The following is a 24,756-nucleotide window of genomic DNA, read 5'->3' as shown; positions in this document are numbered from 1 at the left end:
ATCAGCATTTCAAAAGAAGTGAGAGCATTGTCACAGCCAAAGCCGGCGACATCGTCACCTCGGCAAGACTCTGTAGAAGCGGACCGGTCCATTCTCTGTGGCACTATAAGCAAGGCCGCTGGGGGCATAGTTGGCTACTCCAGACGCTCCTAACCAAGAGTGGTTCGATCAAAAATGACGTTGATATCCGTCGAGAGATTGACCAGAAGAGATCTTGCCCGCCTCGCGTGGGGAAAATCGCCGGGAGTGCCACAGGGAAGGATTTCAAGACGTGTGGAACCTTTGATGGCAAGAAGAAGCAGAAGACACACAGTTCCACGCTGACAGCAGAGACCTCCAACAACTGTGGCTGAGAGAATGATTAATGAATTCAGTTCTTATGGAAACGAGAACTGAATTAATTGTTTTGATATATATGTATATATACAGATATATATATACATATCTGTATATATACAGATATATATGTGTATATATATATATAGATATATAGATATAGATAGATATAGATATAGATACACACACACACACATATGAATTAAGAAATCAAATATATGAATAGAGAAATCATCTTTATGGGTCTGAAAATTCATATCCCTTCAAACAAAATACCACATCCTATGTGAAGCTATCATGGGCTAATACTTGTTTCCAACAATACTTTTCTACTGAACGAAGCAACACAATACAGTAAACGCTGGGGGTTTATGACAAGCAGCACGTCTACAAGCGGGGGACCTATCGGCTATGTCGCGCTCACGCACTTCACGTCTCGTGTGCGCGCCGTGCTAGTGACAGTCGCCATTTTATTTTGAAAATCAAACTGAACTGGAGGCACAGCAACCTTTCCATTTCGTCAAGTTTGTTGCGAGAATCAAAAGGGATGAAAATTTGAATTACTTTTTTTTTCTGGAGCACGGTGAGTTTCAGAACACACATCGGGACCCGCTTCTCGGCCGGTAAATATCATAGACACACGGCGTGCTATATTAAATCAGAAGAATGGCTGATAGCCCACTGTCGTCGGATGGGTCTATGTACAGAAAACCCGCTGTCATTTCGTCCGAATGTGAAAGTAAATTCTCATAGCAAACTTGAATTTATTGCCAATTGTGCGTTGATTTCACGAAAACGCTTCCCTCGAACCGTGTCCCGTGGCCTTGTTTGTTTTCCCGTCATTTAATTCACCTGTAAAACGGAGCGCTTGCGACTAGCTAGACCGTTAGCGATTTCAAAAATTAGTTGGAGCCCTTACAAATGAGCTAACGTTAACAAGGGTAATGCTAATGTTAGCGAGCCAGCTCATGCTCAGGACCGTCCGCAATACTCGGGGCCCTCAGCACCGAGGTTGGTGTCATATTTTGGAGTAACGGTAATTGTTTCGATAACTTGCTAGAAACGTATTGCACAATTGTTTTTCAAGCGTAACATGAGGTCATACTAAAATTACACACCAGCCTGATTCGGTCTCATGTTGCTCATGGTAGCTTCACGCAAGTGATGATAGCATTGGCCATAACTTGCAATACAGGGAGTTGGCAACATCTTTGTCAGGTTATTACGGCCGCGGACAAGTTCAGCTGTTTCTAAGAGGAATTTCCCCTAATAGCTTTCAGTTAGCTGTGAAATTATAACTAGGTAAGCGTCGCGTAAAGACTTCGTGGTTCAGTTTAGTGGTGGACATTGTACGTCGTAAACATGTTGGCTAATGTTAACTTTATCGTCGCCCTAGCAAGTGATTGATCAGCGTTGCGGTGGTCATCGCTGACATTTCAGTAGCCCTACTTACCGCATATAAGGGCTCATCATCTGCTATCTAAAATCGTTAAAAGTCTTTTTAACTAACTATTCAGTCAAACCATTTCATTCTGTTCCGTTTCTCTCGAAACGCCTGACATGTAGCTGTCAAGATTTGCTAACGTGTATTAGCTTGCTTATTGTTTTAGTGAGCGCTTCCGTTTTGATAGTATTTGTTTTTTGTTTTTTGTTTTTATAACAAATACACTTACTCGGTGAGCTATTTTCACGGCTTGTATTTTATAGTACTATGACACATCCGCGGCAAAGTGAACGTCCACTCAAGTTGATAACTTTAAGCGAGCAGCTGGACTAGCTTTGACTTTGTGTGCTTAGCATCGGGTTGGAGTCGAGGCCTAGTACATGCTAACGTTTCGGACACGGCGAGTTTTATATAACAGGAGGTCCTTCCTTCTCAGGGCACGCCAACAACGGATCTGTCAGTCCAAATCTTTTTCCATTGTTTATAAAGTTTAGCAAACCTGTTACCACTTCATATCCACTTTTAAAAAAAAATTTGCACGTAACATTTTTGTTTTGTATGAGGCCCTAAGCCTGTCACAGCATCGTGCTGACACGGGTCTGTCAATGTTTTCCTGCTCTATAGCACAAAAAAAGCGTCTGAAGTAAAAGTGCAGATCAGTGAGGTTGAGCGTGATTTGTCTGTTTTAACAACTGTTTTTGTGTTCTTACATTACAGATGCTGAACTTGATTTTAAATTGATTATTTGGAACCTGGAGCCACTGACCGGAAATAAATATTTGGAGACTTAACATTCTTCACACCTTTTTGGGGGGGGGGGGGAGCAGAAGTAACCTATTACTGAAGTGACCAAAGGGGAATAATGGTGATTTTGCGCCGCGCTCGGCCGCCTGCTTCCGCCCCAACCAGCAATGAATCTTGACTCGCTCTCGCTGGCTTTGTCTCAAATCAGTTATCTGGTGGACAATTTAACAAAGAAAAATTATCGAGCCAGCCAGCAAGAAATACAGCATGTAAGTTTGTTGTTGTTGTTTTGTTTTGTTTTGTTTTTTTGGTCGTTTGGCCTCCAGAGATTGACGTTGCAGTGGAATGTTTTTAAAAACAAAAAAAGTCTCCGTACGTCTTGGTAACGGATGATTGTCTTCGTGCTCTCTTTAGATTGTCAATCGTCACGGTCCTGAGGCAGACAGACATCTATTACGCTGTCTCTTCTCCCATGTGGATTTTAGTGGCGATGGTAAAAGTAGTGGCAAGGACTTTCACCAGGTAAGTCTTCTCAAATGAAACTTTCTGGATTTTTTTTTTTTTTAAATTTTGCCACAACCTGTTTTTCATCCATAGTAACCTGGCCAAGCGTCACGTGTTCTATCCAATGTTAAACAAGGGGGGACTGAGGATTAAACATTAGTTTGTAGGTCAAAATAGGCTCTGCTTTGAATGAAAACTTTGAGGCAATGAGAGGAACTGCCCGTGTGTGGACTCAATCAAAAGATTGGGGAAATGACCGAGGACAGAGGTCCACTCTGGTTTTACTCCTCCGGCCTCAAAGCCAATGGCAGGGCACGAGGTGACCCACAGCATGTCATTTGGCAAAGCTTATTGCATAAATACAATCAAAATGTTCTCCTCGGAAAGCATGTTGTTGTCTTTTCTTTCTTTCTTTTTTTTTTTAACTCCTTTATTAGTTTTAGCTAGAAAGTGATTTTTGATGCTGAATTTGCTTATCAGTTGACCATTTAGCTCTCGTCATTGTCTATCTTTGTAATGGTGATGTGAAACCATTCAATGTTGACTTTGATTGTATTTCCTCTGAGAAAAACTTGCTGTCGAGTCTCTGATTTTCCTCTTGCTTCCTTTTTTCTTTGCTTTCTTCCCCGCGTGTTTGTTTGTTCACAAGACACAGTTTCTGATCCAGGAGTGTGTGTCGCTGATATCGAAGCCCAACTTCATCTCTACTTTGTGCTACGCCATCGACAATCCTCTCCACTATCAGAAGGTGAGGGCGGATTGCGCCGGATCAAATTTTTTTTTTTGTCACTTGCTGCGCTATTGGAAACACTTTGTAATGAAACTCTTAAACTAGACAGTCCAATTGTATGAGTGCAATGAGGATGATGAACATTTCTGTCGTTCTGATAGAATTTGATGTCGTTTTCTTTCAGAGTCTGAAGCCATCGGCCCACCTATTTACTCAACTCAGTAAAGTTCTTAAGCTCAGCAAGGTCCAAGAGGTAAGATTGCTGTGCTGTGTGCTCATTGATGAAGGTTTTTGCACAGTGAATCATTACTGAAAATGTCCCTATTATTATTATTATTATTATTATTATTATTATTATTATCATTATTATTATATTTTTTTTAAATGTATTTCATGTGTTTATCTTTTAGGTGATTTTTGGCCTTGCTTTGCTCAACTCAAGCAACGCAGACCTTTGTGGTTTTGGTGAGTAATTCTTTGACCTGAAATATTTAAAAAAAAAAACCTGCAAGCAAACAGGATATGAACCTTAAGCCGTCGCTCTTGCAAAATCTGGCAAGTTATTTAGCCTGCAGTGGTGCCAGTTGGCAGATGGCATCTCTGGTTTGCAATTGAACTTCTCATAACAGTTAGACTGAACTTGAGGAAACCAGGAATGAGTTGCGTTTCCAGATTTACCGTGGATGACGATTCTCGTTGCGCATCATAGCTCCAGCAGTTCATTTTAAATCCCAAATAAACAAAAGTTTTTTATTCTTTTCCCAACTTCCAAAACGGTTTTAACGTGCCGGAACTGTTTGCATGACCGCAAAGTGTCTCTCAAGCCTTCGGTGTTGTCTGTGAAAATATTTGATATTAAAGATTTAAATTGCTGTGCAATAGACAATCTTGGGCTACAGGAGTGTTTCTCAAAGTGGGGGGGGGCGCGGAGTCACGTCTGGGGGGGGGGGGGCACCGGGCGGGAGGGAGGGAGGGAGACGGGGCGCCCGGGGGAACTAATGTTTTCACGTCGGAACTTTTTCCACGGCGGAACAATTAACAAAAAGTGTTCAGTAGGTTGTAGCTAAGAAAAACGCTGCTCAGGTACACAGGATGGACAAATATTTGACAGGGACGGAAAAAAAAAAATATTTCTCCAAGGTGGGGCGTGACAGAGAAAGTTTAAGAACCACAGCCCTAATGCCATGCAAGTCTATGGGGTCAAAGGCCAACTTTGTCCTAGAGACATGGGGCCACTTGCAGGTTCATCGGGATCCCTCAAGACACAGCCACGTCAAATTTGGGGCTTCTTCTCTGAAAATGTTTCTTCCTCCAAGGTGGGGCGTGACAGAGAAAGTTTGAGAACTTCAATACATTTGCAGCACCGTCCAAAATGCACCAATCCCATTGAAGATCTTTCGGCAAAAGATCTTCATCAAAATTGGCATCGGATGAGAAAATGTTGAATGAGTCTCAGTGAAGATGGACAATTTCTTTGCATTTACCTACTTTTTGCCAACCAAATGACCTGCTATGATTAGAAGACGGGACGTACGGTCAAGAACTTTTGACCGTGCTTGTGTTGCGTGGCTGCTGCCGCTGCCGCACGGTCAAGTCCTTGAAGTCATTGAAAGATTGATCTCCCATTGATCTCCCCGAAAGACACAACCGTAGTCGGTCAAATGATTGCGTGAAAAGTTCTGCACCAACTTCCAGCTTAGAGCTTTTCACGTCCATGAGCGTTTATGCGGGTGATGTTGTGAGATTTAAACCAACGTGTCTCAGTTCTTCTCTAACCTGTCTGTCTTTTCTTTTTTTTCAGCTGCGCAGTTCGTAAAGCAGAAGCTTCCAGACCTTCTGCGGTCGTACGTTGACGCAGACCTCGGAGGAAACCAAGAAGGTGGCTTCCAAGATATTGCCATAGAGGTCTTGCACCTACTGCTCTCCCATCTACTGTTTGGCCAGAAGGGAGCCAGTGGGGTAGGACAAGAACAGATTGACGCCTTCCTGAAAACACTTTGCCGAGGTATGGGGTGAAACATTTTTTTCTTGTTGTTGTTGTTGTTGTTGCTGCTTGTTTGTTTCATGTATGTTTTAAATACTAACCTCTGGGATATTTTCAATTTCCGAAGACTTGAGTTTTGCCCCTTTGTGATCTGTCATGAGGAACTTCTGAATCTGCCCTAGATGACATAGAGAGCATGTTCAGCTGTGTCTGCCACTGTCTGTTTTTAGTAAACAGCTGCTCTGCTGATGAAGCTAATTACTAGATAAACACAGTTTTTGGTAATTACCCCGTACTTATAAATGTACAAGGAAAAATAAGACCTCTCAATAACAAAAACAGCCGATTGGTTTTCTTTTTAAAAGTCTTAACTTTCTTCTACAAAACAAAAAAACAACAACAAAAAAAAAATACTTAAAAAGCAGGAAGCTTGGAAAATGTGTTTTCTTTTCTTCACAGATGTAAAAAGCAAAATCATTTTCCCTGAGAAATGCTTGGGAAGTTTTCCCTATGATAAAAAAACACAGAAAGTAAATTTTTGAATTAAAATCAAAATTTCGGTTGTAACTTCTTTTTTTTTTTTTGAGTGTGTTCATGATAATAGAAAACAATGTTTACCTCATTCGTTTTGAGCGAAATCCCCCTTTGTCACTGCAGCTTATAGAGGTTTGAAACTTCCTTGTTCCGAAACACAGTATTTTAACAATATATCAAAATTTCTGCTTACACAATGAAAATAAGAAGACGGAGAACTCCTAATGCTAAACAGCCAAGCTTTGGTTTGTCAGGACCTTTCTTCATCACTTCCTGTCCGTCACTTAAGATCGACCACAAAGCGAGTGGAGCATCCCCAGCTTAAAAAACAAAGCACAGTTCCGGTCCTCTAATAGTTTTCCATTGGTGCTGCCTGTGTTACAGATTTCCCCCAGGAGCGCTGCCCTGTGGTGCTCGCACCACTTCTGTACCCTGAAAAACGGGACATTCCCATGGACAGGATCCTGCCAGACTCGGGGGAGTTAGCAAAGACCATCATGGAGAGTTCTCTTGCAGAATTCATGCAAGAAGTTGGATATGGTTTCTGTGCTAGGTACCGTTTTTTTTTTTTAAACTTTCCTTTGAGCTGCTGTTTAAATAACAATTGAAATGTTTGGGTGTCTGTGTTTTGTCATTGTCTACTCGCGTAACAGACAATGTAAGATGCATTTGTCGAGTCTGACACCAGGGCTCTTGAATGCATCGCAAGTGATTTAGAATCTGTAGGGCTGGTATCATACCAACATTTTATACACAATGCCTATTTCGATGCCTTGGTTGCGACGCTGGTTCCAAAACAATACTTTTCTTGATACCAGATGTTTAAAAAAAAAAAAACAGGGCTGAACAACAACAGACAGAACATTGGCGTCACAGCACCAAATTTTTATTTTCCATTTTTACTGGTGACGCAAATCAGGATTTCCTCCAAATCAAGTTTGCGGTATTCCCGTCTTGGGCCGCTACATTCTTGGCACAAATGTTGCATCGTGCTTTATTTTGACCCACTTTAATAAAGTGGAGCCACACTTTAAACAGTGGTATCACTGTAGAGTAAACAACAGTTTGTATGTCTTGATTCTAGATGTTGACTTACGTATGCAAAATGATTACTGGGTCACAGATGGATATTGGAATTTGGCAGCAAAAAGATGGATGATTTTTTTCAATATTCAGTGGGATCATTTTGGTCGGTGCTCCATATGTACGGAAGTTCAGTGCCTGTGTTTGCGAGTATCACAAGTTTTCATGGTAAAATGACCAGTTTTGAAGCTAAATTTAAGTTTTTATATCGGTTGATCATTCTGCACCTCAAACCGTTTCTGATCGTGGCTCTGTTAACATGCTGATAATCAAGACGATCAAAGTTTAACGCTAACATGTTTGTGTCATCTGTCTCTCTAGTCTGGATGAGTGCAGAAACATTATAATTCAGTATGGGGTGAGAGAGGTCACAGCCAGTCAGGTGGCCAGGGTGCTGGGGATGATGGCTCGGACCCACTCTGGCCTCTCTGATGGCATCCCACTGCAGGTGAGACCACTCTCAATGGACTCTTCATGCTTTTCTTTTTTTCATTTTAGTTCATTTATTTTAACTTCTAAACGGAGGTTTTCAAGATTTGTGGAGCCTCATTCTCTCAAATATGGCTGAAAGGTTTTTACTCTCTCATGAGGTGCTTTTTCAGACGTATCGATATAGAGGTACATCGCTAAAGTGTCATGGAAACTTTTTCTTCGCATTTACACGTCAGCGGACGTGACGTTCGGGGTCAAGAAATAATTCCCATGTAATCCTGGACATCTCAGTGCGTCACTGAGCTGTGCAACATGTTGAAGCTTTTCATATTTTCATCCTTGCGTCAGAATAAAGCCTAAATAAGGTTGAGTTTTGCATGACATCTCATGTGGTAGCACTTTAGAACCATTACACAGTGAATATTGAGGCATAATTGCAATGCTGCGTTGACTGGAGTGCCCATCAGGTGGTTGTTGTTGTTGTTGTTTCACATCACAAGAACTTCGTCTTTTCTTGTTTTCTGCTGCAGTCCATCTCTGCTCCAGGAAGTGGGATCTGGAGCGATGGCAAGGACAAGAACGACGGCTCGCAGGCCCACACGTGGAATGTTGAAGTCCTCATTGACGTCGTGAAAGAAGTTGTAAGTGAACCGCCTGGGCGTCGTTGTCACAAAGTGTAGAATTTTTTTTTCCAGAGTAAATAAAGCCTTACTTTATTTAACAAGGCAATCTGAATTAGAGCGTGCAATTAAATTATTGTATTAAATATTTGCTTAGAGCATAAAATATGGCATAGACTTAACATAAAATCATCTTCAGGTGTGACTTGCAGTTCGTTAAATAATTGAAATGATGGAGGAGGAGGAGGAGGAGGAGGAGGAGGAGGAGGAGGAGGAGATGTAGCCGTGTTTCAGAACCAAGAGGGACTCAATCACTCAACTCTCTGTGTCTTAGAATCCCAACCTGAACTTCAAAGAGGTGACGTACGAACTGGATCATGCCGGCTTCATCATCCGGGACAGCAAAGGCCTTCACATTGTGGTGTATGGCATTCAGAGGGGATTGGGTATGGAAGTCTTCCCAGTTGATCTGATCTACAGGCCCTGGAAACACGCTGAGGGACAGGTAATAAAATCACAAGAATTCATTCCAAGCTGCAAACTGATAAAAAATACAGAAGTGTATGTAGTTTTTTATTTTTTTTTATTTTTTATTTTTTCCAAAAATGAAATGTGTATGTCTTTCAAATGCTCAGTCTGAGCTCAGTGACTCTGTCTCTGTTTCCAGTTGTCATTCATTCAGCATTCCCTGATGAGCCCCGAAGTGTTTTGCTTTGCCGACTACCCTTGCCACACTGTGGCCATTGACATCCTCAAGGCACCGCCAGAGGATGACAACAGGGAGATTGTCACATGGTATGGACCTCGCAGCCCTGCTGGCTGGCTGGCTGACTGGCTGGCTGTCACGTTTTAAGAATAAGTTGATTCTTGGGTTGATTCTTTCCTTTGCTTTTCTGGGTTTATTTTCTTGCAACTAAAGTCTTCTAAAACTGCTCAGCCAGAGTGTTCTGGTTCCTTTCTTTGTGCGCTGAGCATCGCAAGTCTTTGTTTTTGATCACATCCTTTTTTTATAGGAGTTCATTGCTACACATTTTTAGGCCTATAGACCTCACATTGAGTCTGCTGTCTAACAGACATGACTGGGTATCTATTCAAGCAGTTATGATGCAGGGCCAAATGTGATATGTGTTGTCATCGTGGACTGCCTCTAGCGAGCACCAGCTGATGCTCTGCTGCTGCATTGTTTGACCACTTGTCCTCTAAACCGTGCAGGAAAAGTCTGGACCTGGTGGAAAGTCTCCTGCGGCTGTCTGAGGTGGGCCAGTACGAGCAGGTCAAGCAGCTCTTTGGCTTCCCAATAAAGCACTGCCCGGACATGTTGGTGCTGGCACTGCTGCAGATCTCCACCTCCTGGCACACGCTACGCCATGAGCTCATCTCTACCTTAATGCCCATCTTTTTGGGCAACCACCCCAACTCGGCCATCATCTTGCACTATGCCTGGCATGGACAGGTTGGTTCGAGAAAGCCTTTCAAATTTGACGCTTCGTGACTTTAAGTTCCCTTTGTGTAATGTTGAAATTCATGAGAAGTCAAATTATGAATTTCTTTGAAACTTTCAGTCACTCTGGGTTTGTTTTTCTCCCCCAAGCAGTTTGGGTGCTGGTAGACTGGAGTGAGATGGCGCATGAGACAGGTTTTCCTATAAAAACCCATTGTTTTTGTTTTTTTCCAGGGACAGTCTCCCTCCATCCGTCAGCTAATTATGCATTCAATGGCCGAGTGGTACATGAGGGGGGAGCAGTATGACCAGGCCAAGCTGTCTCGCATCCTAGATGTGGCCCAGGACTTGAAGGTTTGTCTATGCAGTCATACAAAGTGTGGTTCTTGTTTTTTTTTTTAACATTGTACTCTGCGGTAAATTTCAAGTGTGGTTTTAATGATCATTAAACCTATTTCTTGTATCCCCCCCTCCCCCCCCCCCCCAGTCGCTCTCAATGTTGCTCAATGGGACTCCGTTTGCCTTTGTAATTGACCTCGCTGCACTTGCTTCTCGCCGTGAATACCTCAAACTCGATAAGTGGCTGACGGACAAAATCAGAGAACACGGGGTAGGGCCTGGAGTTCCTCCTTTAGTTTAAACACACCTGTAAAATGTAAAACAAAGCAAAACCGTAGTTTACAAGAAGTGCCTTTTGTTTCCAGGAACCTTTTATCCAAGCGTGTGTGACATTCCTGAAGAGGCGATGTCCTTCCATTATGGGAGGTCTGGCCCCAGACAAGGATCAACCCAAGAGTGCGCAGCTGCCCCCGGAGACCCTGGCCACCATGCTGGCCTGCCTGCAGTCCTGCGCTGGGTGAGACCTTGCGTTACTCGCTCAGTCACTTGAATCGTTTTGGGATGCACTGTGTTGCACTAGGAGTCTCATTGTGCAGTTTATCTTAGTGCAGGCACCAAAAGCACTCTGGCAAATATTAATAACAGTAATTGAGTAGAAATTTTAAGGGTGTCCAAAAACCTTTTTTTTACCACTGTGTACTATACTTGTCTTACTGTTACCACACAATACATCTAAAAGCACAATTACACAAACAGACATTTGATTTCACCTTGTTGACACTATCGTTCCATCCCTACGAATGATTCTTTTTGATTTGTCGTCCATCACCCGAACCCGTGTTGCGTTTTGCTGCTCTCCTGCAGGAGTGTCTCCCAGGAGCTGTCGGAGACGATCCTGACCATGGTTGCCAACTGCAGTAATGTGATGAACAAGGCCAGGCAGCCGCCACCCGGGGTAATGCCAAAGGGACGTGCCCCCAGCACCAGCAGCTTAGACGCCATCTCTCCCGTACAGGTATTTTTAGACCGGCGTCATTTGTCTCGTTGTCACGGACGCCGTACGAGGTTAAAAAAAAAAAACAACCTCGGATCGACATTCACCGTTCTCTCCGCAAAACTCTCCTTGCGCTCCTGCAGATGGACCCGCTGTCGGGCATGGCTTCTCTCAACCTGGGGGGCACTGCCACGTCTCACACTCAGAGCATGCAAGGTTTTCCAACCTCACTGAGTTCCGCTTTCAGTAATCCCCAGTCCCCAGCCAAGGCTTTCCCGCCACTCCCTAACCCTAATCCCAGCACACCATTTGGAGGCATTGGCAGCCTGTCATCGCAGCTCCCTGGTATGGACTCTGGTACTATGCTATTTTCTTATTCCTTCATTTAAGATGAGAGAGCAAGGCATGTGTTGAGGCAAAATTGGCAATGGGGTCCCACTGCACTTCCATCGCACATTATGCTTGGACTTAGGGATGCATAGAGTGGTCAAGATTTACATTTGAGGACTGGTTAATGTAAAGTTTAAATCTGTGGGCCCTGAAATATATTTTGACAACCTTACATTTACGTTTTAGATAAATCTGAAAATTTTGAGAAGAGCAGTTTAGAAAAAGGAAGACGCTAGCTCTGAGGCCCGCTGAGAATTTTTCCACAGAAAATAATCAAAACCCACCTCACCCTGCAGGTCCGTTGGGCTCAGGCATCGGTTCGGGCATCGGCTCGGGCATCGGCTCGGGCATCGGCTCGGGCATCGGCTCTGGCATCGGCTCTGGCATCGGTTCTGGCATCGGCTCTGGCATTGGCTCTGGCATTGGTTCCGGCATTGGCTCTGGTATTGGTTCCGGCATCGGCTCCGGCATCGGCTCCGGCATCGGTTCTGGCATCGGTTCTGGCATCGGTTCTGGCATCGGCTCTGGCATCGGCTCTGGTATCGGCTCTGGCATCGGCTCTGGTATCGGCTCCGGTATCGGCTCTGGTATCGGCTCTGGCATTGGATCCAGCCTGGGCATGCAGACAGTGAGCACAGACCCGTTTGGCACCAGGAAGATGAGCACACCCGGCCTGAACCCTCCGACCTTTCAACAGAGTAAGATCAAGGCCTGTAAGTGGTGGTAGCGGTGGTGTGACTGAGAGCCCCGCCTTGCGCTGCTCAGCACTGTATTTCCTCTGATTGTACAGGTTTCCTATTTATAATAAAAAAATTTAAAAAAGTCATCTTCCAAAATGCACAGAAAATTTGCAATTCACCAGTACAATTTGAAGATTTTGTCACTGAAAATCACATTTTCGCTTTGCTGCTTAAATTTCATCACGTCACGCAAAAACCTGAGAGAAATAATCAGAGAGGAAATACAGATCAGTCTTCCATTCCTTGTCTGGCTCATGCTGACTGCCCCACTTGAGCGTAATTTATCTTCTTCCCCAGCATTAAAAGGCAGCTTTGTCTGACCTCAGTTGGAATGTTTTTATTTATTTTTTTAATTGATGGCTTCAATGCACAGTGCTTTTGACGAGTTTTAAAAAAACTCTCTACCCGCTGTACAAGTGCTGAACTGAAACAGTGACAGTGACGACAATGTCCTCCCCCCACCCCCCCTTCTTTTTCAAGCCGATCTTTCTCAGGTGTGGCCTGAAGCAAACCAGCACTTTAGCAAAGAGATCGACGACGAAGCCAACAGTTACTTTCAGCGTATCTACAATCATCCGCCCCACCCCACCATGTCTGTGGATGAAGTAAGTTGTGCAGAAAAATTTGCTTTAACTTCTTTGAATTACGTTGAGCGTATTGCCCAAGTGACCACATCTTCTGTTTCCCTTTGCCCAGGTGTTAGAGATGCTGCAAAGGTTCAAGGATTCAACCATCAAGCGAGAGCGCGAGGTCTTCAACTGCATGCTTCGGAACCTGTTCGAGGAGTACCGATTCTTCCCCCAGTACCCGGACAAGGAGCTGCACATCACCGCCTGCCTTTTCGGCGGCATCATCGAAAAGGGTCTGGTCACCTACATGGCCCTCGGCCTGGCTCTCCGATATGTTCTTGAAGCCTTAAGGAAGCCCTACGGTTCCAAGATGTATTACTTTGGCATCGCTGCTCTCGATAGATTTAAAAACAGGTACTGAAAACATTCGGCCTCTTAAATGACTGCCACTACGCGGAAGCTGCTGCTTTGACAACCCTGTTTTTTTGTGTGTTTCTAGACTGAAGGACTACCCTCAGTATTGTCAACATCTCGCCTCAATTGCCCACTTCCTGCAGTTTCCACATCATCTACAGGAGGTAATTAAATTCCCTCCTTTTTTTCATTTTCAAGCTTTCGCTGGCCCAGCTTTTCATTTGATGTGATGTCTACAAAAAAAAGTAATTGTCAAAAGTTTGGACACAACTTCTCATTTGATTGATTTACATTGTAGAATCTCGCTGAAGGCTCTCTGAATGAACACATCTGAAAATATGACGTAATCAAAAAATGTGAAATAAGTCAATCATGTTTTGTATTTTAGATTCTTCAAAATAGCCACCCTCCATGTAAAACATATTCAGAGGTATTTAACATTTTTTTTCTTTACTACATAATTCCATATATCTTGCTCATATATTTTATGTCTTCAGTATGTATCTACAATGTAGAAAGTAGCTAAGGTAAAGTAAAAAGCATTGCATGAGAAGGTGTGTCAAAACTGACTGCTAGCACCTGTAGAATTTTCCAACACCAACAGAGTGAGACTGAAATACAGATATTATTTCTTTTTTTTTTTTTTTCTTTTTTTTTTAAATTTACCACAGCTTTTTGTGACTTATTTCCTAACGAACCTCTACGTCGACAATAAATTATTCACTCTGCACATTTCGATATTTTGTGCGTGCAGTATATCGAGTATGGTCAACAGTCTCGGGACCCTCCGGTGAAGATGCAAGGCTCCATCACGACGCCCGGAAGTCTGGCGCTGGCGCACGTCCAAGCTCAGGCCCAGTCGCAGCAGCCCGTCGGCCCGAAGGCCCCCCAGCCGGGTCAGCCCAGCACTCTGGTCACCACCACCACCACCACCACCACAGCGACAAAGACCACCACCATCACGAGGCCCACGCCCAGCAACTTCAAGAAGGACGTCCCCGTGAGTCTGGCAATGTCAACAGCCGCTCTTTGTTGGATGACCTTCTCAGTGTTTTTGTTTTTTTATTTCAGTTTCACATGTTATAAATTCGATCCAGTTTCTTATTCTCTTGCTGTCGATTGCCCCCTGCAGCCCTCCATAAACACAACCAACATCGACACCTTGTTGGTGGCTACAGACCAAACGGAAAGGATTGTAGAGCCGCCAGAGAATGTCCAGGAGAAGATTGCCTTTATCTTCAACAACCTCTCACAGTCCAACATGACACAAAAGGTGAGCTAAGACTGACGTTTGGAATCAAACGGTAACTTTGGAGCTGTAATAGTCCAAATATGTGACCTAAAACCTGACGCTCTATCCAGGTGGAGGAGTTGAAGGAGACGGTGAAGGATGAATTCATGCCCTGGGTGTCCCAGTACCTGGTGATGAAACGCGTCAGCATCGAGCCCAACTTTCACAGTCTCTACTCCAACTTTTTGGACACTCTGAAGAACCCCGAGTTTGTCAAAATGGTCCTCACTGAAACATACAGGAATATTAAGGTGAGCTAGTGAGGGATAGGACAAATTTTTGCCTGTACTTTGCCAGTACCTGATAGCACTGGCGGTAAGCTGGTTTAAAATACACTGTTGATCTTTGTCTTTCAGGTGTTGTTGACCTCTGACAAGGCAGCTGCCAATTTCTCCGATCGCTCCCTACTGAAAAACCTGGGCCACTGGTTAGGCATGATTACACTGGCCAAGAACAAGCCTATCCTTTATACTGTGAGAAAGTTTTTCTTTTTTTTTCTTCTTTCATTTTTTATTTATCACATGCCAGGTTTCCTTTTTTGAATTTGATAACCTGTTTGGTCTATTTTCCAGGATCTGGAAGTGAAATCTCTGCTACTGGAAGCTTATGTGAAAGGTCAACAGGAGCTTTTGTACGTGGTTCCCTTTGTGGCCAAAGTCCTGGAGTCCAGTCTCCGAAGCATGGTGAGTAACACTAACGTGGTTGAGCTGCTTTATGTAATTCCATCTCTCATTGACGAAAAGTAAATAAACATGTGTTGGTAATTAAACAGACAAAACTACTCATGTTTATTCATTCATTGTAATCACTTAACCTAATGTGTGTATCTCTGTAGGTCTTCAGGCCCCAGAATCCTTGGACCATGGCCATTATGAATGTTCTTGCAGAGCTGCATCAGGAGCACGATCTCAAGGTGCCTCATCAGTCTTTCCTGTCTTAACTGCCAGCTTATCATCCACGACTTCATATTTACTTTGAATGCCAAACCTGCGTCACATTTTCCCCTCTCTAACCCGAAAACCTTTTGCCACAGCTTAACCTCAAGTTTGAGATCGAGGTTCTGTGTAAGAACCTTTCCCTGGACATCAATGACCTGAAGCCTGGAAACTTGCTGAAAGACAAAGAGAAGCTAAAAAGCCTCGAGGAGCAGCTCTCTGCACCAAAGAAGGAAGCAAAGCCTCCTGAGGAGTTGCTGCCCGTGTCTACCACAGGTGGGTACACTGCATTGAAATATTTCTTATTAGGTGTTGGACTGAGTATAATCCCATTGTTTTTCCAAACAATGCATTTTTTTTTAATACCAGCTGTTGAAAACAAATGCATTGCTGTTTCTTTAAAAAACAAAACAAAAAAAAAATGTTTTTCCCATTTTCCTGGTAATTCAAATCTATATTTACTCCAAGTTTGTTGTATTGCTGCTACTTTATTTTGATGCACTATAATGAAGTTGAGCGACACTTAAGACTTCTTTGCATGATGCTAATATTCGCTCTAATGTGAAACAAAAGTTTGCAAGTATTTGTAGCTCACGCCTTGATTATGTGAAAGCCAGTCGGCAGCAATTTTCCATTTTGACTCAAATGCCAAATGTTTATTGGCTTGCAGACGCTAAGATTTACTTCCTTTGAATTTATTACGCTGTCGTTTTTTGCTTATGTCAGATTTTCATACCGTTAATTGTGCTTCTGCTCTGCTGTATCTTGAATTAAGTCTCTGTGTGCTTTCCGTCGACTCGTTAGCTCTGATTGGCCTGTTTGTTGTCCTTTTTGTTGTGTCTGCCCCTTTTTCTTGTGATTTTAATCAAACAATCGCTTTGGCCTACAGGAGACTTTGTTCCATTTGCAGCGCCTCCCTCAACCCAAGCTGCTACCACCACCACTTGTACAACTACTGGGCCTCCCACTCCTCAGTTCAGTTACCACGACATCAATGTGTACGCCTTGGCAGGCCTGGCGCCGCACATCAACATCAACGCCAACGTAAGTATTCGGCGTCCGCTGAAACTTTTAGCACCTTCTCTCTTTTCTCCGCTCGATTCTAATGTTCCTACCCCCCTCTTTCCTTTTAGATCTCGCTGCTCCAGGCCCACCCGCAGCTGAAGCAGTGCGTGCGGCAGTCGGTGGAGCGAGCTGTCCAGGAGCTGGTGCACCCCGTGGTCGACCGCTCCATCAAGATCGCCATGACCACCTGCGAGCAGATCATCCGGAAGGACTTTGCCCTGGACTCGGAGGAGTCCCGTATGCGCGTGGCCGCCCACCACATGATGAGGAACCTGACCGCCGGCATGGCCATGATCACCTGCCGCGAGCCTCTGCTGATGAGCATCGCCACAAATCTGAAGAACAGCTTCGCCGCCGCACTTCGGGTAAGCTGAGCGCCGGGTCTGCTGCTCTTTGCCAAAATATATAATAAATACGTCTGTTACTCGTCACATGGTGGTTGCAGATTCCTGCGTAAAGTTTACAACACAAAAATAATGAACTCATAGTAATTCACCTGTGGATGTTTTTCTTTTTTGATGAACTTCTCTGCGTTTTCTTTCCGTAGGCACCAACTCCTCAACAGAGGGAGATGATGGAAGAGGCTGCAGCCAGGATTGCTCAGGACAACTGTGAGCTGGCATGCTGCTTCATTCAGAAGACCGCTGTGGAGAAGGCGGGCCCTGAGATGGACAAGAGACTCGCCACAGTAAGACAGTCCGGAGACGAGCGGTTGCTTCAGCTTAGCTTCCCTTTACCCCATTCTGCTCTCCCTCACGCTTTCTTTTTTGCTTTCCCTTCTCCCGCAGGAGTTTGAGCTGAGGAAGCACGCACGCCAAGAGGGACGTCGCTACTGTGACCCAGTCGTCCTGACCTACCAGGCTGAGCGGATGCCCGAGCAGATCAGACTGAAGGTGCAGCGGATTAATTTTACACCGGTCGCTCGCTTTTCTCATTTTAATTTAGAAAACGCTTCTCCGACATTTCATTATCACTGAGCGAAACCGTCTCCGTTGCAGGTCGGAGGCGTCGACCCGAAGCAACTGGCGGTTTATGAGGAATTTGCCAGGAACGTTCCAGGATTCCTGCCCAGCAACGATCTGTCCCAGCCCACTGGCTTCCTGGCTCAGCCAATGAAGGTGAGCGATCGTGCCGTTAGTTCCTCAAACTGAAGAGGTGAAATGCAACGGGGCCAAGGTGGATCGATGCCTCGGCGGGCGGCCAACTAATCCCATTTCCTGTTTTGTTAAAACAGCAGCAGGCCTGGGCCACCGACGACGTGGCTCAGATCTACGACAAGTGCATGGCCGACCTGGAGCAGCACCTTCACGCCATCCCACCGTCCCTCGCCATGAACCCCCTGACGCAGTCGCTCCGCAGCCTGCTGGAGGCTGTGGCCCTGGCCCGGAACTCCAGGGACGGAATCGCGGCACTTGGCCTCCTGCAGAAGGTGGGGAAGAAAAAAAAAAACTGATTGAAAAGTGAAACAATGTGGAGTTAGTTTCTGACTCTTAGTGGGTGAACGGGACCTTAATGATCTGATTTTTCTGCCCAGGCTGTGGAAGGTCTCCTGGATGCGACCAGTGGGGCTGATGCGGACCTGCTGCTGCGCTACAGGGAGTGCCACCTGCTGGTGCTCAAAGCCCTCCAGGACGGACGCGCCTACGGGCCGCAGTGGTGCAACAAGCAGATCACAAGGTGGGTTCACGGTGCGCTGGTTATCCGCCGCGCAGCTCCGCGATTGCCGATTGTAAACCAAACGCATTTTTATAATTTGCAGGTGTTTAATTGAATGTCGCGACGAGTACAAGTACAACGTCGAGGCAGTGGAGCTTCTGATCAGGAACCACCTGGTGAACATGCAGCAGTACGACTTGCACCTGGCACAGGTACGCAGTTACAAACTTGTTTGTGTGTTTTTTTCATGCACTTTAATTTTGTCTGACCTCACCATACGTTCCCGACGTCACCCTCCTGGTTTCTGAGACAACCATGTTTTGTCTTTTTTTTCCCTCCAGTCCATGGAGAACGGCCTACATTACATGGCGGTGGCCTTCGCCATGCAGCTGGTGAAGCTGCTGCTCGTGGACGAACGCAGCGTGAGCCACGTCACCGAGGCCGACCTCTTCCACACAATCGAGACCCTGATGAGGACCTGCGCACACTCCAGAGCCAACGCACCTGAGGGGTAACTGTCACCGTCAGCAAGTCTCGTTGTCATGGGTCAAAACAAGGGGTTCGGGGAGTCGTTTCCACAGCACGTACCAGACATGATGGGGAAACAAATATGTGTAGCAGCACTGCAGCAGTTGTATATGTAGCCCGTTTTCACATATAAATGGCAGGCTCAATATATCGAATGGCATCGCATCGTTTTCAAATTCCTCCTCAACCTTAGCCTTGGTTTTCTCTTTCTCCTCTTTCTGTATTACAGCTTTGCATTCATACTTTTGACTAAAAGTCATCCTGGTGTATCTACAGTCCCAGGATACTATATTGTGAAAACTAGCCTCCACATTATTTCTTTCTCATTATTGTCGCCTTACTTTCATTTGTTCACTTTGTAACTCATGTCGCCCTCCTTGCTGTCTTTCAGTCTCCCGCAGCTGATGGACGTCGTCCGCTCCAACTACGAGGCCATGATCGACCGGGCCCACGGCGGCCCCAATTTCATGATGCACTCTGGGATCTCGCAGGCCTCCGAGTACGACGATCCTCCGGGCCTGAGGGAGAAGGCGGAGTACCTCCTCAGGGAGTGGGTCAACCTGTACCACTCGGCCGCCGCAGGCAGAGACAGCACCAAGGCTTTCTCCGCTTTTGTCGGCCAGGTAAACAAACATTCGCCAGTCTGTGACCAAATATCCAAACCGCGCTATGAACATTTGTTTTGTTTCACCCCGACCCGTCCTCAGATGCACCAGCAAGGCATCCTGAAGACCGACGACCTGATCACAAGATTCTTCCGGCTGTGCACTGAAATGTGCGTGGAGATCAGCTACCGGGCGCAGGCCGAGCAGCAGCACAACCCGGCCGCCAGCGCGCCCATCATCAGGGCCAAGTGTTACCACAACCTGGACGCCTTCGTCCGGCTCATAGCCCTCCTGGTCAAACACTCTGGAGAAGCTACGAACACGGTGACAAAAATCAACCTTCTCAACAAGGTACAACGTGACAAAAAAAACGCAACAGAAAACCAACACCGATTCCAAATCTGTGTTCTTAACATTTTTACCAGCACATTCTAGAAGTGCGTATCAGCAGTGGTCGTGCAACTGCAACAAGTGATGTCCTGATGTAAAATTGGCTTTGTTCGTTAAAGTTGGTGGTTCAGAATTTTGGACCTCGTGTCCAAGTCGGCCAGCGTGCGAATTATCAGTGGAGATCTTTTCAAAAGATTTCAAGCAGTTTTCTGGTTTAGCAGTTCTCTGCCAATAAAAACACTCCTACACAGACCACAGCATGGAAGCGCATTGCATTCACTGGATTAAAAAAATTAAGCACCTTTTCTTGTAATTACGAGACCAGGATCTCATAATTGCAAGAAAAGATCTCGCAATGCGCAGTGTTGAGATACTAATATTAATCCCATCCTCAGTTTTAAGAAATGCAAGCATTTCCCAGTGTCTCAAACAGAGAAGGTAGTAATAGCAGAATGACTGCGATAGTGCCATCATTGACAACTGATTAGAAAGTATTTACAGACGTTTCCTTTTTCTTTATTTTATCTCAGAATTACGAGATCAGGATCTCGTAATTCTGAGATCTTTTCTCTAAATGGAGCGAATCTGCAGAAGACCTGCAGTCGAACGTTTTGCCTCTCTGACTGCTGCTGCTTTGCTGACTGTGGCGCTGCGCTGTGCGTTGCTTCTCCAGGTGCTGGGTATCGTCGTCGGCGTGTTGATTCAGGACCACGACGTGCGTCAGACGGAGTTTCAGCAGCTGCCGTACCACCGGATCTTCATCATGCTGCTGTTGGAGCTCAACGCTCCCGAGCACGTCCTGGAGACCATCAACTTCCAGACCCTCACGGCGTTCTGGTGAGACGTCGTCCACTTTGCGCCACCGGATCCGTGTTTTTTGACCACGCCATGACTCTTTTCCCCCACTGCTGTGAATCCAAATTACTCGCTCCACTTCACAACTGCTTTCCCGCTTCGTCCACAGCAACACCTTCCACATCCTGAGACCCACCAAAGCCCCTGGCTTCGTGTACGCCTGGCTGGAACTCATCTCCCACCGCATCTTCATCGCCCGGATGCTGGCGCACACACCCCAGCAAAAGGTACCGAGCGAAGCAAACGCAGTTCCTTACCGACGTGCTTTTTGCCGACCATTCGGACGAAGTCTTAAACGGACGTTGTCGTCTTTCAGGGTTGGCCCATGTACGCGCAGCTCCTCATCGACCTCTTCAAGTACCTGGCGCCTTTCCTGAGGAATGTAGAGCTCAACAAACCTATGCAAATCCTCTACAAGGTAAATTCATTTTGTCATGTTATTGCGGGTCGGCATTTTCTTGTCGTGATGAATCTCTTTAAGCAGACGGAGACGGTGTTGAAGATTAAGCGTGTAACACTTGGAGAATATTTTTCTGAAGAAGAAACAGCAACATCACAGTGGTTGCACTTTAGATTGCTGCAACTTGACTTGCCAGTGAACTACAGTGGCCTGCCCACCCAAACCTGGATACCTTGTTTATTTGAAAACAAGAGCTGGAGCCCTATTTATGAAATGTGCTGGATTGTCCACACCAGGCTTCCTTAGAAATATGGCAGCTAAATGGGCGCAAGACCCTTGATCTGTGTATAGTCTCGCATATATAAATAAAAAAATATTATATGGGTTTGGAAACCAAATTATTATTATACAGCCTTCAATATGTTTGGACCGTTTTAATTATTTTTACTTCCGTATTCTTGTTTGATGACCTGATTGTGACCCCACCCACAGGGTACACTGCGAGTGCTTCTGGTCCTGCTGCACGACTTCCCAGAGTTCCTGTGTGACTACCATTATGGCTTCTGCGACGTGATCCCGCCCAACTGCATCCAGCTCCGCAACCTCATCCTCAGTGCCTTCCCACGCAACATGAGGCTCCCCGACCCCTTCACACCCAACTTGAAGGTAAAAGGGAAAAACATGCTCGCTTGTTTCGGGCATGAAAATCTTTCTTCCTCCAAGGTGGGGGTGTGACAGAGAAAGTTTGAGAAGCACTGCCCTAATGCCATGCAAGTCTATGGGGTCAAAAGTCAACTTTGTCCTAGAGACATGGGGCCACTTGCAGGTTCATCGGGATCCCTCAAGACACAGCCACGTCAAATTTGAGGCTTCTAGCCCATGAAGAACCCTGAAACCCTAACCCTAATTCCAGCAGTAACCCTAATTCCAGCCTTATCGCTAACCCTAATGCCATGCAAGTCTATGGGGTCAAAAGTCACGGCATGAAAATTTTTCCTCCTCCGAGGTGGGGGCGTGACAGAGAAAGTTTGAGAACCACTGCATTAAACTGATCAGTTTGGTTGGTGTCTAATTCTGTCGTTTGCTTCCATGTGGTGCAGGTGGACATGCTGAGCGAGATCAACATCGCCCCGCGCATCCTCACCAACTTCACGGGCGTCATGCCCTCGCAGTTCAAGAAGGACCTGGACTCCTATCTGAAGACTCGATCCCCCGTCACTTTCCTGTCGGAGCTGCGCAGCAACCTGCAGGTAAAAAAAACAAAACAAAACAAAAAAATAGCTTTTTCAATTGCAACCAAAGTCCTGCGAAATCTTTCCTCGTTTCCTGCGTCACACCTGCAAACTCGTGTCGGCAGGTGTCCAACGAGCCGGGCAACCGCTACAACATCCAGCTGATCAACGCTCTAGTCCTGTACGTGGGCACGCAGGCCATCGCCCACATCCACAACAAGGGCAGCACCCCCTCCATGAGCACCATCACGCACTCGGCACACATGGACATCTTCCAGAACCTGGCCGTGGACCTGGACACCGAGGGTAAGCTGGCGGCGGCACGCTTTCAGGTTGCCATTTGCCAGTTTATTTATATTTACCGCATGCATGACGTCTTCCCTGCCGTCTTCCTCCAGGTCGCTACCTGTTCTTGAACGCAATAGCCAACCAGCTGCGCTACCCCAACAGCCACACCCACTACTTCAGCTGCACCATGCTGTACCTGTTTGCCGAGGCCAACACCGAGGCCATCCAGGAGCAGATCACCAGGTGGGGGACCAGCGCTCGCACAGTCGCACCTTCATTTAGGACTTGAAAATTTGCAATAGTTGTCAGAAAGTAACCCGAGTCTCGCTGCTGCTGCTGCTGTCTCGCAGGGTTCTGCTGGAGAGGCTGATCGTGAACAGGCCTCACCCCTGGGGGCTCCTCATCACCTTCATCGAGCTGATCAAGAATCCTGCCTTTAAGTTCTGGAGCCACGACTTTGTGCACTGTGCCCCTGAGATTGAAAAGTAGGTTCTTCTCCTCCTTCTTCTTCATCTTCGTCTTCATCTTCATTCTCCACCTTTTTCTTCTTATTCCTCCTTCCTTTTTCTTTTCTTCTTCCTCCTTCTTCTTCCTTCTTCTTTTTCTTCTTCCTTTCCCCCCTAACAGAAAAACCGAATCCCTCGCCGTTTGCGCTAATGGTCAGCTTTTTCTTTCAAGTCGTAACATTTCCTGCATCTCTCCCTCCTCCTCCCTCTCTGTGCAGACTGTTCCAGTCAGTGGCCCAGTGCTGCATGGGACAGAAGCAGGCCCAGCAGGTGATGGAGGGCACTGGCGCCAGCTAGCCTGCCAGCCTGCCAGCAGCACCAGACCAGCTCGTACAGACCTTCGGGGAGAGACACAGCAGCCGGGGACCCACCTCCCCCACCACCCAACACACACACACACACACACACACACACACACACACACACACACCTGCACACCTCCCTCTGTACCGTTGGCACTGACTGGATGACGGCGGCTGCCGCAGTCATTGGAGAACGTGGATGATGAAAGGACAAACCGCTCACGGGATCTGAGGAGTTTGATTTTTCTTTTTTCTCTTCTTTTTTTCCATCCCTCCGGGGGGGGGGGAGGGGGAGGGGCGAGTCGAATGAGATGAGACATGCTGTTTAATATACTTTTTTTGACGCTTGATGTATATATTGGAAAAAAGGGAGCACGGGGGAGCGTAGGTAGGTGACGAGCAACGCACATGTCAAATATCGAAGAAAAAGACAAAAAAAAGAGGACAAAAAACCCGTATTCTGACATGTAAAAAGACATCTGAACATGTTTTCACTCGCTACCAAAGTTTTTTTTTTGGGTTTGTCGCCCCCCCTCCCTCCACCACCCACCCACCCACCCACCAGAACACCCCCACCTCCCCCCCCCCCCTCACCCCACCTGACTTTGTGTTCAGGGGCTGAATGGTAGATGATCGAAGGAGGAAAAAAAAAGAAAAAAGCCGCCTGCTACTTTGATTTGAATCCCCCCCCCCCTTTTTTTTTTCTTTTTTTTTAATCCTCCAGTGGGACAGGAAGGTGGTGGGGGTGGGGCTGCGTCAGCGTGTTGGAGGTGACCGCTCGCTGACGCTTTGTCCATTTTCAAAAATCGGCTCCGGAAGTCTCTCCCCCCAACCCCCCCTCCTCCCCCTTCTCCTCCCCCTCCCCACCCCCCCACCCCCCCTTGACCGTTTGTACAAAGATTCAAATTGAAGAACAATAGAAGGACCAATACAGCCCATTTTGTAACATTTTGAATGTTTTGTAAATGTATTGGTCCATGTGTTGTATTTTGTAGTCCTTTCTAGTTTGCCTTTAGTTCTTGCTACTTAACTGCAGTATGCATACATACAGGAAAATAAAGCATTCGAACTGCAGCGCGCCTGTGTTCATTCCACCCGCACCACAAACGCCACCGCCGCTCGAGGGGCTTTGAAAAGTGAGATGTCGTCCTCCTGGATGAGAACACAATACGGCTATGTTATGACTTAATTACTATTAATAGAATTTCTTCGAGTTCAGCAGGCCGGATTAAAAAGGTCAATGGGCCGCATATGGCCTCCGAGCCATAGTTTGCCCATGCCTGGTTTAGACCTGCTTTTGAAAACCCTGAAAAGGAACAAATTCTCCTGTTTTGCCCCCTGGATTTGTTTTTTTGCATGACTTTTTGTTGTTTTTTTTTGGAGGTCTTTTGAAGTTGATGAAAAA

General features: G+C 45.9%; 1 protein-coding gene across 7 annotated transcripts; it reads left to right on the top strand.

Moving 5' to 3' along the window:
- The first annotated feature begins 767 nt into the window (after positions 1–767).
- On the top strand, positions 768–24,425 carry cnot1 (CCR4-NOT transcription complex, subunit 1). Of its 7 annotated transcripts, none has more exons than XM_076042760.1 (50): positions 768–919; positions 2,498–2,793; positions 2,939–3,046; positions 3,678–3,776; positions 3,943–4,011; positions 4,169–4,223; positions 5,560–5,763; positions 6,661–6,829; positions 7,681–7,807; positions 8,322–8,432; positions 8,746–8,916; positions 9,079–9,206; positions 9,624–9,864; positions 10,087–10,206; positions 10,340–10,462; positions 10,557–10,708; positions 11,056–11,206; positions 11,329–11,530; positions 11,872–12,288; positions 12,796–12,920; positions 13,012–13,298; positions 13,384–13,462; positions 13,687–13,728; positions 14,053–14,298; positions 14,431–14,571; positions 14,661–14,840; positions 14,946–15,062; positions 15,162–15,272; positions 15,425–15,502; positions 15,623–15,800; positions 16,414–16,568; positions 16,658–16,954; positions 17,137–17,277; positions 17,378–17,482; positions 17,588–17,707; positions 17,824–18,018; positions 18,124–18,266; positions 18,349–18,457; positions 18,587–18,756; positions 19,165–19,396; positions 19,481–19,729; positions 20,442–20,605; positions 20,733–20,850; positions 20,940–21,041; positions 21,516–21,689; positions 22,124–22,273; positions 22,381–22,561; positions 22,654–22,786; positions 22,894–23,028; positions 23,268–24,425. In XM_076042760.1, exons 2-50 carry the CDS (start codon positions 2,692–2,694, stop codon positions 23,344–23,346), a joined length of 7,485 nt encoding a protein of 2,494 aa, XP_075898875.1. In that variant the 5' UTR covers positions 768–919; positions 2,498–2,691; the 3' UTR covers positions 23,347–24,425. The 7 variants fall into 7 exon arrangements, with proteins under 7 accessions (XP_075898875.1, XP_075898876.1, XP_075898873.1 ...); XM_076042761.1 differs by having other exon boundaries at positions 11,329–11,542; positions 11,872–12,273; XM_076042758.1 differs by having other exon boundaries at positions 11,329–11,542.
- The last annotated feature ends 331 nt before the right edge of the window (positions 24,426–24,756 follow it).

This window comes from Nelusetta ayraudi, unplaced genomic scaffold (genome assembly GCF_046127955.1).
Source record: "Nelusetta ayraudi isolate G7.1 ecotype Tasmania unplaced genomic scaffold, CSIRO-AGI_Nayr_v1 ptg000071l, whole genome shotgun sequence".
Taxonomy (NCBI): domain Eukaryota; kingdom Metazoa; phylum Chordata; class Actinopteri; order Tetraodontiformes; family Monacanthidae; genus Nelusetta; species Nelusetta ayraudi.
The sequence above is the reverse complement of the archived record's forward strand: the minus strand, read 5'-3'. Positions and strand labels throughout refer to the sequence as shown.

Bases quoted from the DNA above. Each gene is read 5' to 3' on its own strand.
- cnot1 (XM_076042758.1), top strand. From the start codon at position 2,692: ATGAATCTTGACTCGCTCTCGCTGGCTTTGTCTCAAATCAGTTATCTG. The intron at 4,224-5,559 runs GTGAGTAATTCT...CTTTTTTTTCAG, and splicing joins CGCAGACCTTTGTGGTTTTG to CTGCGCAGTTCGTAAAGCAG. The intron at 8,433-8,745 runs GTAAGTGAACCG...TCTGTGTCTTAG, and splicing joins TTGACGTCGTGAAAGAAGTT to AATCCCAACCTGAACTTCAA.